Source organism: Melospiza melodia, chromosome 1 (genome assembly GCF_035770615.1).
Source record: "Melospiza melodia melodia isolate bMelMel2 chromosome 1, bMelMel2.pri, whole genome shotgun sequence".
Taxonomy (NCBI): Eukaryota; Metazoa; Chordata; class Aves; order Passeriformes; family Passerellidae; genus Melospiza; species Melospiza melodia.
In genome coordinates this window covers 41996632-42011425 of record NC_086194.1, presented here as the reverse complement: position 1 = coordinate 42011425, position 14794 = coordinate 41996632, and the positions used below count along the sequence as shown (strand labels likewise).

At 38.0% G+C, this 14794-nt stretch overlaps 1 protein-coding gene across 1 annotated transcript in view; it reads right to left on the bottom strand.

Annotated features, from left to right (window-relative positions):
• The window catches only part of STT3B (STT3 oligosaccharyltransferase complex catalytic subunit B), a 51050-nt gene that overhangs the window by 25874 nt on the left and 10382 nt on the right, over window positions 1–14794 (bottom strand). The window contains exons 2-3 of the mRNA XM_063155167.1: window positions 2776–2884; window positions 764–1051 (exon numbers count right to left, since the gene is read on the bottom strand). Of these exons, the coding sequence (XP_063011237.1) occupies window positions 764–1051; window positions 2776–2884 (397 nt within the window). The remainder of the gene's footprint in view (window positions 1–763; window positions 1052–2775; window positions 2885–14794) is intronic.

Here is a 14794-nt window from a genome sequence, read left to right as displayed (position 1 = left end):
AGAATACACAAGAGACAGTACTCTACAGTGTCTGTGCTGAATTAACAATATAGTTATGCTATTTTTGTTATTTCCAAAGTAGGTTCAACAGCCCAGAAATACAACAGCCCAGCTTTCCTAAATTCCTTCCTGCAAAACTACCTCATGGATGCAATTCCACACAGATAAAGGAGAGGCAGACATGTTGCTTCAGCAAGCAGGCAAATGAAAAGACATAAGACTGGTTTTCTAAGCACACAAGAAACACTAATATCTGACTCTAGACAGCTTTGACCATTTAATTCGGATACTGAACTCAAAGCCCAGACACTGCATACAGTCAAAAGTCTTTAGAGAAGACAATTTAAAGCACTTCATATTCACAGTCTTCTCTGAATATGCTATATTAGCTTATTATCTATATAGCTTTTCACAGCTATATAAGGAGGCTAACATTTGATGCACACAACACTAACACCTCCAAACCAAAAAACAAACAACCCCTCTGTTTGCTTTAAATTTCTAGACTCATCATCATTTTTATTACTACTACAGGACACACATACTTCAGTGGAACTGTGCTTTTACACAGCAAACTGAAGAGCGTGATTATGGAGTGGTTCAGATCATGTGACTTCTCAGTACTTGCCTAATCAAGAGCCAAGGGGAAGAGAGATGAGAGGGAGGAAAATCAGAATTCAATGGATTCTAAGAAAAATCAGTCATTTGGTTGGAGGAGGAACCAAAAAACCTTTCCAAAGCAAAAGACTCAGCAATTACTTACCCATAAATAGTATGTGAACTGCAGTGCAAAAATAGCTATGCCTTCATTGTCAAAAGATCCTGCTACTGATCGGGATATGTAACCTGGAACTATGGCAATAAAACAGGCAGCTAAAAGCCCTGCTCCCTGGTTCCACAGTTCTCTGGTGAGCAGGAAAGTAGAAATAGCTGTAAGGCCGCTAAAAACTGGTGCTAGAAACACACAGACATCTCTTATATGGACTGTCACATTTAGCATATTTAGAATCCAATGTATAAGGCCTGCTGTCACCATCAGTCCTGGGTACACCTACATGGAGATAAAAACCAAAACAAACCAGAACACTAGGTTATTACAGAAAACTGTCATGGTATGCATGTTTACACAGAACTTGCAATTAAACAATAATTTTTAAGCTGATATAAGCAGTGAGTATTAGCATAAGCTAATAGAATTATTTTAGTACTACTTTAATCATGTTTTGACAACAACACTGAATACCCTAGGCTCTTTTAATTTTATCCAAATGCTAACAATAACATATAATCTACTTCATAAATGAATGAGCAGCATACAGATAACATCCCATCTCACTTGACATTTATCATATAATGAAAACAATTTGTCATTAAGGTATGGAAGCAGAAACCAAAACTTGAAACAGAATTTCAAGCCAGCTACCAGTTTTAAGGAAATAAAAAAACAAGCCCCAAAAGCCTAAGATATCAAGAAGAAACCCAAAATTTCCCAGTCATATCCATTTTCCTTTAAAATGTACCATGCTATTCTTTCACTTCTTGGTGCCAACAGGGAGAGAAAATGTACTTCAATAAGAGTTAATTTTTTAAAGATGAAAAGTTTATGGTCAGTCAGTTGAATACTACATTTTTACAAGGTATCTGTAGACATCTTTGGATATGACAGATTAAAACAAAGTCCTGTAAAAATTGAATTAATATGTGCACCAGGAAAGGTAGCATAGACTTACACAAATCTATTGAATCCACCATAGAATACTGGAGAACTTTAAAATATTCTTAATAGGAATTCTACCCTCCCACATTTATCAACATTAGAAAAATCAATACATCCTAGGCAAGTTAATATGTATTTCACCTGCCTTAGTTTCTTTCAAAAACTAAGAAGGACATTGTACTAAATTAAATTAACAGATGACTGAACATTCCCCTGCATATATTTCAATTCTTTTTCTTAAGAGGTTATATTTTGTATAAGATAGGTGTGAAAAACATGCACTTAAATGCTGCATAAAGAGTGTCCAGTATCTCTAAGATACTAAAACAATGGTGATCTGACTGCTACAAGAAACTTATAAATGCCTTTAAGTGGTATATATTGGCATTAAAAAGCTTTAATGAACTTTCACACATTAAGAAACACGTGGCTGCATTACTTAATGTTACTAAAGCTATTCTAATGAGTGATATTTGCATTTTGACTCGGTAACATTGTTTTGTACACCTTTCCTGTCTTGTGACTTGCACTGATACCAATCTTAACTAGTCCTGATGTTTTGTACAGGTGCCACACTGATCTAATTTCACATGGTCTTCTCCCAGTGAAATTCTAACTTTTTTCCCTACACACATGCAGTCTACTCAGCATACATAATTGGATTAAAACTTGTACCTTAAGAGATTTAGATTACGATTTTTATTTTTTTTTTTCGAAGTTTTTCCTGTTTTGATTTCATATAGTGGAATTGTAGGAGCCATAATACCCTGATTTGTTACTTATTAGAATTTCATATGTAAGGAAGTTCTGTATTTCTTGGTCACAGTGTACTATTGAATAAGACATGTCGACTTAGTTTCTGCAGCTAAAAATGAAAAACATCTCGATATTCCCTCTGCAGCAATTTGACAATTAAAAGCAAATTTTATTAAGATTCTCCTTTTATCAACATCATATTTGTATTGAAAGTTCAAAAATCTTCCTAAAAAGTCACCTTTCATTATTTTTTACTTATTAAATTGATTTTTTAAAAAGAAATGTATTATTACAATACTTACAGTTCCACCTACTATTCTTCCTAGTGGATACCATGCTCTTTCATCAAACCAATTTAAAAATTCATAAAAGCCATGAGATGCAAGATGATGTGTTGATCTATAGTTAAACCTAGAAAGAAACAGAAGGATAAGATAAAATCAAGAGCTTTAGCACCTCATTTACTAGGTAAGTACAATGGTCCTCTCTCAACCTTCAGTGTTTTGAAGTACATTACTAAGTTCTCAGCTACTCACTACTATATTTTCTTCACTTCTACAGCAAGTGCATATACTACAGATGACAGTTTACAGTTTTTGGTGACTTCATTTTTGTGCGTAAACTTTAAAATGTTTTCTTTCACTCTGATACAGTACTCTGCTTATTTTTGTTATTCCTTTCTAAAACTACTCATTTTCAACTACAGTCTATCACATGCAGTCAAGGCAAGACCCCATTCTGAGACAGGACAGCTACACGTGCAGCTGCCCTACTTCATGTAAAATCGGCAGGTGACTCATTCAGTAACAGGCAACAGGAATCAGTCTGTTTGTTCACACTATCAAACCAGTGAGCTTCTTTCAAGCAGTAAGAATTTACACAATGTACAACCTCTGTAGATGAAGTTTCAAAGTTTGTACATATTCTGCTGCAGAGAATTTCTTGTACAACAAAGGGTCTCTCATGCACACCTTCAGTTCAGCCTTCCACACTGTATAAAAACCATTAAAAGACACCAACAGACCGCTATTAAGGCATTCATCTTCCACCTTGCTGGCACAAAATATCTCAAACATTTGATAACAAAACTTTTAAACTATTAAAATGTCCATTAGTTTTTGAAATTAAGTATCAGGCTGCAAGAAGCACTACAGTGCATGTCACCCTAAAACAGCAACTCTTTCGTGATCACTCATTCAAAGGCGAAACTAAAAAGGCTACAGATATTGAGAATGTGAAGCTTTGTAGAGAAAGTTTAGGTAGAGAAAAGCCTGGGTGAACACAGCGTCTAAAACAAGCAACATTCACAAAGCCAACTCTTCTAATAGATATTCTAATTGAATTTCAGTTAACCATGTGAAATTCATTGGTTAAAGAAGTATTAAAGATTTTATTCATCAGTTAAGTAGAAGTTCAGGTGACTAAATGGAATACTACAACAGACAAAAGGTAGATGGGCAAACCACCACATAAGACTTCCAAAGACACTGCTAAATTCAAGCCTAGAAAAGACTGTGTGTGTTTTTCTTTTTATCTATTTTATGGAAGAATTCCCTTATATCAGAAATATGCATCCCTTCTGACAAAAAATTTAAAACTAATTCAAATTCTTTTGCATATCTAGGATTCCCAAAATATCACAAGTTTATTTTGAAGCAAATCATTTCCACAGAATAAAGCTAAGGTCATTTAAGACTGCAAACCCCATCAAATTCCTAATTGTTTAATCAGTACAAGTAGTATCTGAAACAAAACCACATTGAGGTCATGAGCAGATTCTTCATCTACACAGTGGAAGAACAAAAAGAACTGAAATTCAGGTTCAGATGTCAGCAAATTTGCATGCTTCAAGTGTCTGAACTGTCACAGCATAAGTCAAATTATATTAAAAATAGGTAAATAACAGAGTGAAGTACTTTCAGGAACACTCTCATATCTTATATCTGTTAAATAAGCATTTATATAGGATATATTAACTGATAAAATTGTGGGCTTTCAGAAGTCATTAGTCATGTTTATATAAGAAAATTCACATGAACATCAGTCATTCTGACCTAGAAATCTTTGATTCAAACAGCAATGTGACATTGGTTTCTAATAAGCCTACAACTATTCCCGTTTGACTAGATTTCTAAATATTAATTAATTCTCCAGTTCTGAACTGTCAACTCTAATGTGATTTCTGAAATGCTGTACCTGTAAAATTAGCCTCTTATCTTAGGACAGCAAGGTCTATTGTTAATTTGTTTAGTGCCAAGTGCCTGCAGTATGGTATGTAACAAATCAGAAGTTTCATACTGCACAGGACACACGGAATCCATCCAGCTACAGACAGGACTGAAAACACTGAAAACCCACCGAATATTGTTATCCTAGAACTTCAAAAAGGGAACAAGTAAGATATTTACTAACACAAATTACTTTCGAATTTTTAAATCATGATTCAAACTCACAGAGGCTACAAAAGTACCACTAATGTTTACTTTTACAGCATCAAAAGATTAGTTAAACAAACGAAATAGGCAAGAAGAATACATATTGACATTCTCCTCATGTTTCCAATTAGCAAAGCTTTGCAACTGACTTCAGAAGGATGCGAACAACTGTCTTGAGCTTTGGCAGCATCCCATTAAGTCTTTAATAAGAATGAATTACCACTCAAAATTGAAATGCAACGTAACAGCATTTTACTTCTACCACTTCAGAGGTAAGAATTTAATCTTCCCTCCTAATATACTCTTAGACAGACACAAATCTATTAGCCCTTCTTTCAAAAAAGTGATTCTTTCGCCACAAATGAAAGCATGCAGTGACAGCTCCACATGTCTTTGCAGCAGGAATTACTGGCAACACTACAGTGTATTGTGAGAAGACCTGCAAGAACAAGAAACAACCTTCTAGACAAAAAAATAAAACTAAAAATATTTAGCAACTTTATTCAACACCTCATTTTGACTTCAAAAAAAAGTGCCCACTTCACCTCCCACTGCAAACAAAAATAAGTTAAAATGTCAACATAAACCTATGCACACAGCAGGAAAAGGTTGCTGTGATGCTGCATATCAAAGCCAGCTTCAGGCACAGACAAACTGGCAGCGATGGACAGTGCACCAGACAAAAGCCTACTCTGGCACTCATACGATGATGCCAGTATTAGGCTCTGGTATCACTTAGCCTTTCAGAGCTCTTTTTTAGGGACAAGCCTGAACCTTGTGAAATTGTTTCCCTTTAAGCTTGGACAGAGAGCGCTGCTAACAAACAGCGAGCATCACAACCAGTCACACCTCCTTACTATCTTGGTACTTTTCAAACTGTGCTTCAAATGCAGCACAGTGGTATTGTATTTCTACTGCAATGCTATCACAGTACCTGCAACTATCTATAGGTTCCATAGGGGTGTAAAACAACCCTAGAAAATATCACAAAAAATGCCATCTTTGCCTACTCCTGCATCTGGGAGATTCAGGAGCTGCAGCTGAGGAAGGAATCAGAATGGAGGCAAGAACAGCCACTGCTGGGTAGGGGCTGCACGTCAGGTTTGGGGGTCACTGCCTGCCCCAGTTCTTCAACTTGCAGCAGCAGCAAGAAGAGGTGGTATTTAGGGTTTTTATCCAGCCCTCCTTCTGACTTACTCTATCTAATCCAAGGAGACACTGGAACTGAAGTACACTGCTGGTTGCACTGACTAAACAGTATGCAGCATGATGTGACAGAACCAGAGCAAAGGACAGGATCCCTTTTCTGCCACCCTCAACCCTCACATCCACCTGATCTTGAGGTATGGAAATAGATTACCCATTTCCCAAGATTCCTTCTCATCCTCCCTCACCCCCTTGAGGAAAGTCGATTTGAAACAGACCTGAGAAGAATAAAGAACAAAATCACGTGAAGCACATTTTAATTAAATACTTAGCTAGAAAACCTGAGTGAAATATTCAGGTTCTCAGTCCTGCCGTAAAGAATATTCACACTTGCTAAGATTCAGCTAAGGGCCTGACACCAGGAAGCACTGACTTATTTCAGTCGACGTTCTAGGGGAAAAAGTGATGTTCTGCTGTTCTCCTTGCCTCTTTCTGTCATGTCTGTAGTTTGAATTATTTCCTCCTCCAAGCTAAGCTTTAAAGGAATAAACAATCCTAAGTCTTTGTACATTTCAGAATTTAAAGTCCCAACCACAAACCAGGCTGGTATTGTAGCTTGAACCTTGAGGGGGATGCTCTAATGATCACCTAAGTGCTCTGTGTATGGTACCATTAATTTTGTGGCACTGTTGGAGATACCTCCATTACAGCTGGTTCACTAGACAACTGGAGGTAAGTTAATAAAAATACAGTTCTCATTTCATATATTTTAACATAGAACAGAGTATAAGCAGCAACTGCAAAATAACTGAAACAGAGGCATAATCTTTTTTTTAGTAGCAACATTAATTTAGAAAGCTTAACTAGGCAGCTTGCAAAGCAAAGCCTGTGGAGTTTTCACTTATATTTTATGCACTGTTAATACATAATCTTAACTATCTGTTCATGCTTAGGTTTGATTTTTATTCCTTGCTATGAACTGCCTTTTTGATGACACGAGGCAATACTGTAGGATAATTACTTAATGCTAGTCACAGCAATCACTCTCTATCCAGGAGCTACAGAATTCTCCAGCACTTCACAGCAACAATTACTGCTATATTTATAAAGAGACGTCTTTGACGTTCCTAGGTTTAGTATTTCCTTCACAAAGTACTATTTAAGGTGAGTATTAAAATAAAATTCAGCCTACTGAGAAGTAAGAACATATAGAAAAGAATAGCACATTTATGACAGTGAAGTTACTTCATCCACATCTTAACAACACTTAAGGCAAATTACACTGACAGCAATGGAATTCATTTGACCCCTTGATTCCAAGAGAGTGCAAGATCAGTGTGTTGCTTCTTGTGGGAATGGTGACTGTCTAAACCCCAATCAATTTCATGCTATTATTGCCCCATCATCTAGACTTTTTATCCAGCATTTTACAGCCATCTGAGAATATGTAATCTCCTTACAAGCAGAATCTGTTGAAAATTTTCTAAGCCTTCAATTATAAAGGCTTCTGTGCTTTAAAAGTCTTCAGCTGCAGATGCACAAAATTTTCACATCTGCAAACTCAGAAAAATGACAAGATACAAACTGTGAACATTACAAGCTATAGGAGTAATTCTAGGAGTCAGTTTTTAATGCAAATGTAGATTACAGAATCAATTTGGCCATACAGAATCTAATTAGAGATGGCAAGTGTAGATTCTTGAAAAAGATAGTTGCAGATTGACTCCATATCCGACATATTCTTTGCATCTAAAGGAAGAATACATTCAGCAGCACTTTATGGAAAATCTAATGAGAAACTTCACTAACTTCCATTGAAACAAAGAAACATATATATACAGTATTCCAAATTAAATTTTAAAACACCTGCTTGCCCACAGACTATACTACAAGCATAAGATCCTGCAAGTCTCATTCTGAGCTCTGTATCTGCAAATGAGCAATTAACACACTGAGTTCTGCATAAGGTTTTTAAAATGGAAGTGTAGAACCAATCAATCACATAATGAATTCAAGGCACTAAGGAAGTGTTTCTCATCAGGAAAATTCTTATTTGTGTTGTGTTTATAACCTTGGTAAATACGTGTGGACATTTAAGCCATTTTCAAATAATCAAGATTAGAACTTTGGAGCAGCAATACCTACAGGAAAAAATACTTAAGACACAAAGAGCCTTTCCTAGTGCCCACAACCCAAACCTAAGGTGTTACGCCTCACAGTAAGACTGAAGAAAACATACACCAAGCTCTACCTCTCTCATGTGTAAGAACCCATGAGATAGAGGCTGGTCCTTTGTTAACCTGAGCCAAAATGGACAACTCTGCAGAACGGAAGAACCACCAGGCAATTTTATTTCAGAAAAATCTAACATTCCTTTGTTTTTAACTTACATTCATTCATGTCAGTGGAATGGTTTTATTAGGTCCTAAGTCTAATACATATGCTATACAATTAATCCCTAATTAGCACATTATATATATATATATATATTTATTTTTTTTAAAGTCCTTATGTGACCACAAATCTTTTTTTTCTGGAATTTCTCTGGATAGACACCTACCATGTCTTTATGGGGAAACTCTTCTCACTTTGCACACCCAAGCTTCTGTACCTCACCAGACAACAACCACCCAGGGAGTCATGAGCACATGAACTCTCCCCCATCTTTCACAAGGAACACAGAACAGGTTTGCACAGTTCTTGTGAAACTTGATTGAAAGATGATTGCTAAGGCAAGTCCACCAGAAAGAAAAAATAAAAGCTTTGACTGATGCAAAGTTTAATATAATTCTAATTCTGATGGTTTTAGGGGGTTAAATATGTGATTTTTGATTGTTTAGTCTTTACATTTTTATATAAAATATCTGGGTATGTAATTACTCTTAGCATTCTGAGACAATATCAAGTATTTGTGATGGCTACTGAGACTGCCCTACACTTAGAGAGGCTCAAATGATCTGTAGGGGTTTTGATGCAAGTAAGGCCGTTTGAAAAGAGAAATACATGTCCTTCAAGCTGACTATTAATCACAAACCTTAGAAAAAAGAATTGCCAGCAGTACTGCCATTCTGAGCTTCCTCAGGTTCAAAGTTGGCCAAGGACCTGCTTCTGATTTCAGATTTCACCCCCTCAGAAAAATGTGGCAGAGGCTCCCTTGTCAAACTAAGCTTAGTAAGAATGATGATGTAACCAAATGGCAGGATGCTTTGCAGTGATGGGGCCACCTAACTTCAAAAACAACGGAAATTTTGAGTCAAAGGAGGAAGAAACTTCTGTCCCTGGCATCCAGCTGAGAAACAAAACTTCTCCTTTTTGTCATATCTTTAGAATAATCCCTGAAGGTAAATCAGGAGAAAGCCAAGTCAGAAAAAAAGGTGGATGACACAATCAGCACGGCACACATTTTTTCAGGCCCAACACTCAACTAAGCTCAATGGAAATCCCTAAGAATACCAGAATGTTTATAGAATAACCATTAAGAATTACCATTAAGAATATCAGAATGTCCCCAATGTGTTTAAGAAGGATTACAGCCTTCCTACTGCCACTACTTGGCATGGTATTTTCCCTGCCTGCAATAGGATGTTACGCTTAGCAAGTGCTAAAATCAGGAACTGCATGCTACCAGTAGCTTAATGATAAAAAATTCTACAAGGAGCATACAGTCACTCAGCTTCTTCAGAGAACCCAGGGCACCTCCAGTATTTTTGCTAACAAACTGTGAGCTTTTGAGAGCACTCCATGATCACAATTTGTATTTTTTCACACAATATATCACCATCTGAAACCACGATATGGTTCCCATCACCACTGTAGTGGGCGTATATCTGTCTACAACTTCAGACACTTCCCCTGATGCCTATTAGGTTTTTTATTACTTTTTCTCTGTCTTGCTTTTGAACTATTTTATATCTCAAGGCAAATTATTATGAAAAGCATTGGTTTTATCAATATTAAAAGGCATACTTTGCCAGTGAATTCTGCCATTCATAACATGTAACAACATTTTAGACCTAAGAAGAAAGTGATGATGACATTTTTCTTGGGATAGTCAAAATTCTCAAGAGGTTTCAAAGACAAGATGGAAACAGAATAATTTGAAATTTTTACAGGCAAAAATGGAATGCTTGTTTTTTTTTTTATGGATGGACATACACTGTACCCCAGATACCACACTACAACTGGCATCCAATTGATGACAATGTTGGTTCTGTACCTTTTGACAGCATCAGCTTCTTGAGAGGCACCAATTCTCTCCTCAATACAGTATTACCTACCAGAAACTCAAAAAACCCTATAGTGCTATGTTTGTTTCTTTCTAAATGCTCTTGGGCTACTCTGTGGCACAATAAGTCTTGTATGCTGCAACTGTGGAAGCTTTGCACCAAATTCAAGAATATGTTCAAGAGGGTGTTTTTCCAGATCAAATTTGTGCTGTACTTGTTTTAAACATGATGGAAACAGCTTAACTCCATGGTCTTCTAAGTTAAAGGCTGATACATGAGGATCTGCTTGGCAGGAAGGAATTAGCAGGCTATTAGCTGAACAATATATTTTAAGAGCAAAATATCCTTTCTGTGAAAAATCTGGTACTAAAAATCAGTGAGGTGAACATGACTGCTTCATGAGAAGTAACAGGGAACAGAGGACAGCTAGCTCCAAGTCACTTTTTTCACAATCTCCTAGTATAGAAAAGCAACCTGTAACTCCTAAATAACCACACCCGAGTCCTATTAAACTGATCTCAAAAACACCTGCTATCTTGTAGCAAGATCTAGTATGTCAGCAGAAGCGAACAGCAACTTTTGTGATAGTCTGAAATACAGAGTACAAAAAAGGAAATTCACTGTTCATTACAGGTACTTTAATTATATTTTAACTTCTTGGAAGTATGTGGCACAGCTTTCATCTCTATTACATAATAAAGTCACCTATATGCTGCAACACTGTGGCAATTGAGAAAGTACCAGTTACACCCAAAATGCATTTGAACCAACTTCACTTCCCATTTAGTGAAATGTAAGAAATCAGTCTGGATGCAAGATGGCCTGGCAGACTGCTTGTACCCTGTAAAATACAAGACATGGTAAAAAGTAAACAGGACCCTTAGAAAGGCTCCAGATCCCTCACATCACAGATGATATTTAAGCATTGACAATCTTATTTCTGGCAGAACGTTTAAACAGCTATAGCACTACAGAAGAGCTTTAGCAGAAATTATTTTGTACAACCCTCAACTGTCAAGAGTCTGTTACTTGAACTTTGTAACATGACAAAGGGTAAATCCAACCAGACTCAGACATTAGACATCAAATCACTCTGTACAAATTATGGCAACATAAGGTTCTTTATCTCACAAGAGTTAAAAGTATCTACAGTGTTGTGGCTGCACATCTAAGTCAGTTTAGCAAGTTAAAATAAGGTAGATTTTCATCCAAAAATCCTTACACAGTTGCTCTTCAGTACATTTCTAAATGCATCTGCTATTCTTCATATTCTTCCTGCATCTAGGTAGATCTACCGTGCCTGAATTCTCTGACTGTACTTTCTTTCCATTGGTCTCTTGGCAGATAGATCATGTTTAGTCCAAGAATCTGGATCTCTCATAGAGCACCTGTTGAACTCCATCTGTTGCCGTATTGACTTACTGACTTTTTAATACAATAACTGCTGAGAAAATAAAAATTGTTTCAGAGTGGATAATACAAAGCATCATCAGAGAAGAACAGACACAGTCTAACTTGAAGAATTTCTGTCCTGTGATTAACACCAGGTTGAAGACTCAATTTTATCTAACTTGAATATGTCTGCTCAAATTCTGCTTAACCCTTGAGTAACCTGGCATAAATAGATACCAACATTGCATTCCTAAGGACTATAGAACCAATGAGAGAATTTTCACCTGTGGGTATGTATGTATATAGACAGAACTACCCGCAGAACAAACCAAACAATACACACAGGGTTTACAGGAACCTAGAGACAGATCTAATTACGCCCTAAACAAATAAAGCTGAAAAGACAAACGCATGAATAAAGCCCAAAGTGGAAAGGCAGAAGGGTAAAAAAAAAGTATTCCCAACTCTAGGATGCCTTGTACTAAATTATACATGCAAATTTAGCTGTGGCAGTTGCCCTTCAACTAACCTTTGCTAGCTAAAAGGAATGCAGAAGCGCTCCTAATCCGCTTCTGTCCGCAAATCGGACAAATTAGCTTGAATCACAGCTAAAAAGCAAACCACTCTAAAGACGCCATAAAAGACAACAAAAAATGCTTCTATAAATACATCAGCAACAAAGGGAGGGCTAAGGAGAAACTCCAGGCTTTGCTGGATAAGGAAGGAAACAGCGACAAAAGATGAAGTACCTAATGCTTCTTTGCCTCTGTCTTTTACAGTAAGACCAGCAGTTCGAGTACCCAGCTCCCTGAGCTGGAAGACTGGGAGGAGCAGCAGAATGAAGCCCCCATACTCCAAGGGGAAATGGTCAGCAACCACTCAAACACACACAAAGCTGCATGAGGTCCACCCAAAGGTACTGAGGGAGCTGGTAGAAGTGTTCACTAAGCTATTTTCAACCATTTCCCAGCAGTCCTGACTAACCAGAGAGATCCCGACAGACCAAAGCCGGCAAATGTGATGTCCACCTACAAGAAGGGTGTGAAGGAGGGTCCAGGAAACTCCGGGCCTGTCAACCTCACCTTGCTGCCAGGGAAGGTTATGGAGCAGATCATCTTCATACGGGAGAACCAGCATCAGGCACATTCAGGATGGGTTTATGAGGGGCAGGTACCTCTTGACCAACCTGATCTCCTCCTATGACAAGGTGACACTCAGTGGATGAGGGGAAGACTGTGTATGTTGTTTATGTAGACTTTACTGCAGCCTTTGACACCATTCCCATAAATTGTGGAGAAATTGGCTGCTTGTGGCTTGGACAGGTACACTCTCTGCTGGATGGCCAAGCCCAAAGAGTGGTGGTGGATGGAGTTGCATCCAGTTGGCAGCTGGCCACAAATGGTGTTCCCCAGGGATCAGTGTTGGGGCCAGGCCAGTTCAATTTCTTTATCAATTTTTTTTTCTTTATCAATTATTTGGATGACAGATTAAGTGCACCCTTAATCAGTTTGCAGATGTTGGGTGGGAGTGTTGATGTGCTGCATGGCAGGAAGGCTCTGCAGAGGCATCTGGACAGGCTGGAATGATGGGCCAAGGCCACTTTTATGAGGTTCAACAAGGTGAAGTGCTGGGTCCTGCACTTGCATCACAACAACCCCACTGAACACTGCAGGCTTGGACAAGAGTGGCTGGAAAGCTGAACGGCGGAAAAGGACCAGGTTCAACAGCAGCTAACATGAGCCAGTCTGTGCCCAGGTGGCCAAGAAGGCCAATGGCATCCTGGCCTGTATCAGCAATGGTGTGGCCAGCAGGGCCAGGGCAGTGATTGCCACCCCGTGCTCAGCACTGGTGAGGCCACACCTCAAATCCTGAGCTCAGTTATGGGACAAAAAAGAACACTGTGGTGCACTGAAGCAAGTCCAGGGAAGGGCAGTGAAGCTGATGAAGGGCCTGGAGCACAAGTCCTAGGAGGATCGGCTGAAAGAGCTGGGTTTGTTCAGCCTTGAGAAAAAGAGGCTTATGGGGAACCTTATCACTCCCTGCAATCACTGAAAAGAGGTTGTAGCCAGGTGGGGGTCAGCCTCTTCTCCCAGGTAACAAGGAAGACGACAAGAAGAAATGTCAAGTTGCACCAGAGGAGATTTACATGAGGTATTTGGAAAAATTTCTTCACTAAAGGGTTGTTAAGCAGTGGACAGGCTGCCCAGGAAGTGGTTGACTCACCAACCCTTGAAGTGTTTAAAAGATGTGGGACACGCTAGTGCCGGGTTAAGGGTTGGACCCCAAAGAGGTCTTTTTCAACTTAAATGATTCTATGACCTCAACTATTTTAACTGAATTTATTCTGAAGCAGATGGAAAGTATCCACATCTATTAATACAATCCAACAGAAGGGATGATGGCTCCTAGCTAAGGGCAAAAAGAGTTCCAGATGCTTGCAAAGTGACTGTATATTCTCACACTGGACCAAATCAGTGTGGAATAGGATGCCACCAATAGAGACCAGGAAAGTAGCTGAAAACTGAAAGTGGCCTTCATCCTTCCTCATAATTCACAGAGTGGAGTTTATCTTTCTAACCATATTTTGCATTCAGATACTTTCAGTGTCTGATTTCGTATCAAGTATGGCAAGCAGAATTTTAAAAATAGTTATGAACTACGATTTTGTATCTTTCATACTGTTTCAAGTAAGCCTAAATTACAAAGAAACCCAAAGTTTTCACTGAATTTAATGTAACCTGCTAAGAATTGTACTTTATGGTTACCAGTATTTCTTTAAAGGCTATGCACAAGAAACACAAGTGTAATAACAAAATGTTATTTGCTTTTTAGGTATTCTCACAGAAATGCTAAAGCTTAAGTGTACTGTGATGACTGCAGTGCTCAGCATTTAAGACAGTATTTATAATTAATATTAAATTCCTGCCATGTACAATGTGAAATTGAAGTTACATGTTCATTTTCTCATTACGTGATAAAACTCCTAGTATTGCTCAGTCTATTCTACTGTAGATATTGAACTATTTCACTGTGCTTCTCTGTCATTTCAGTAAAATCCCATGAATGCTTAGAAATGAACTTAAAATGTGAAGGTGGGGGAACACTTCAACCATGAGCTAAGC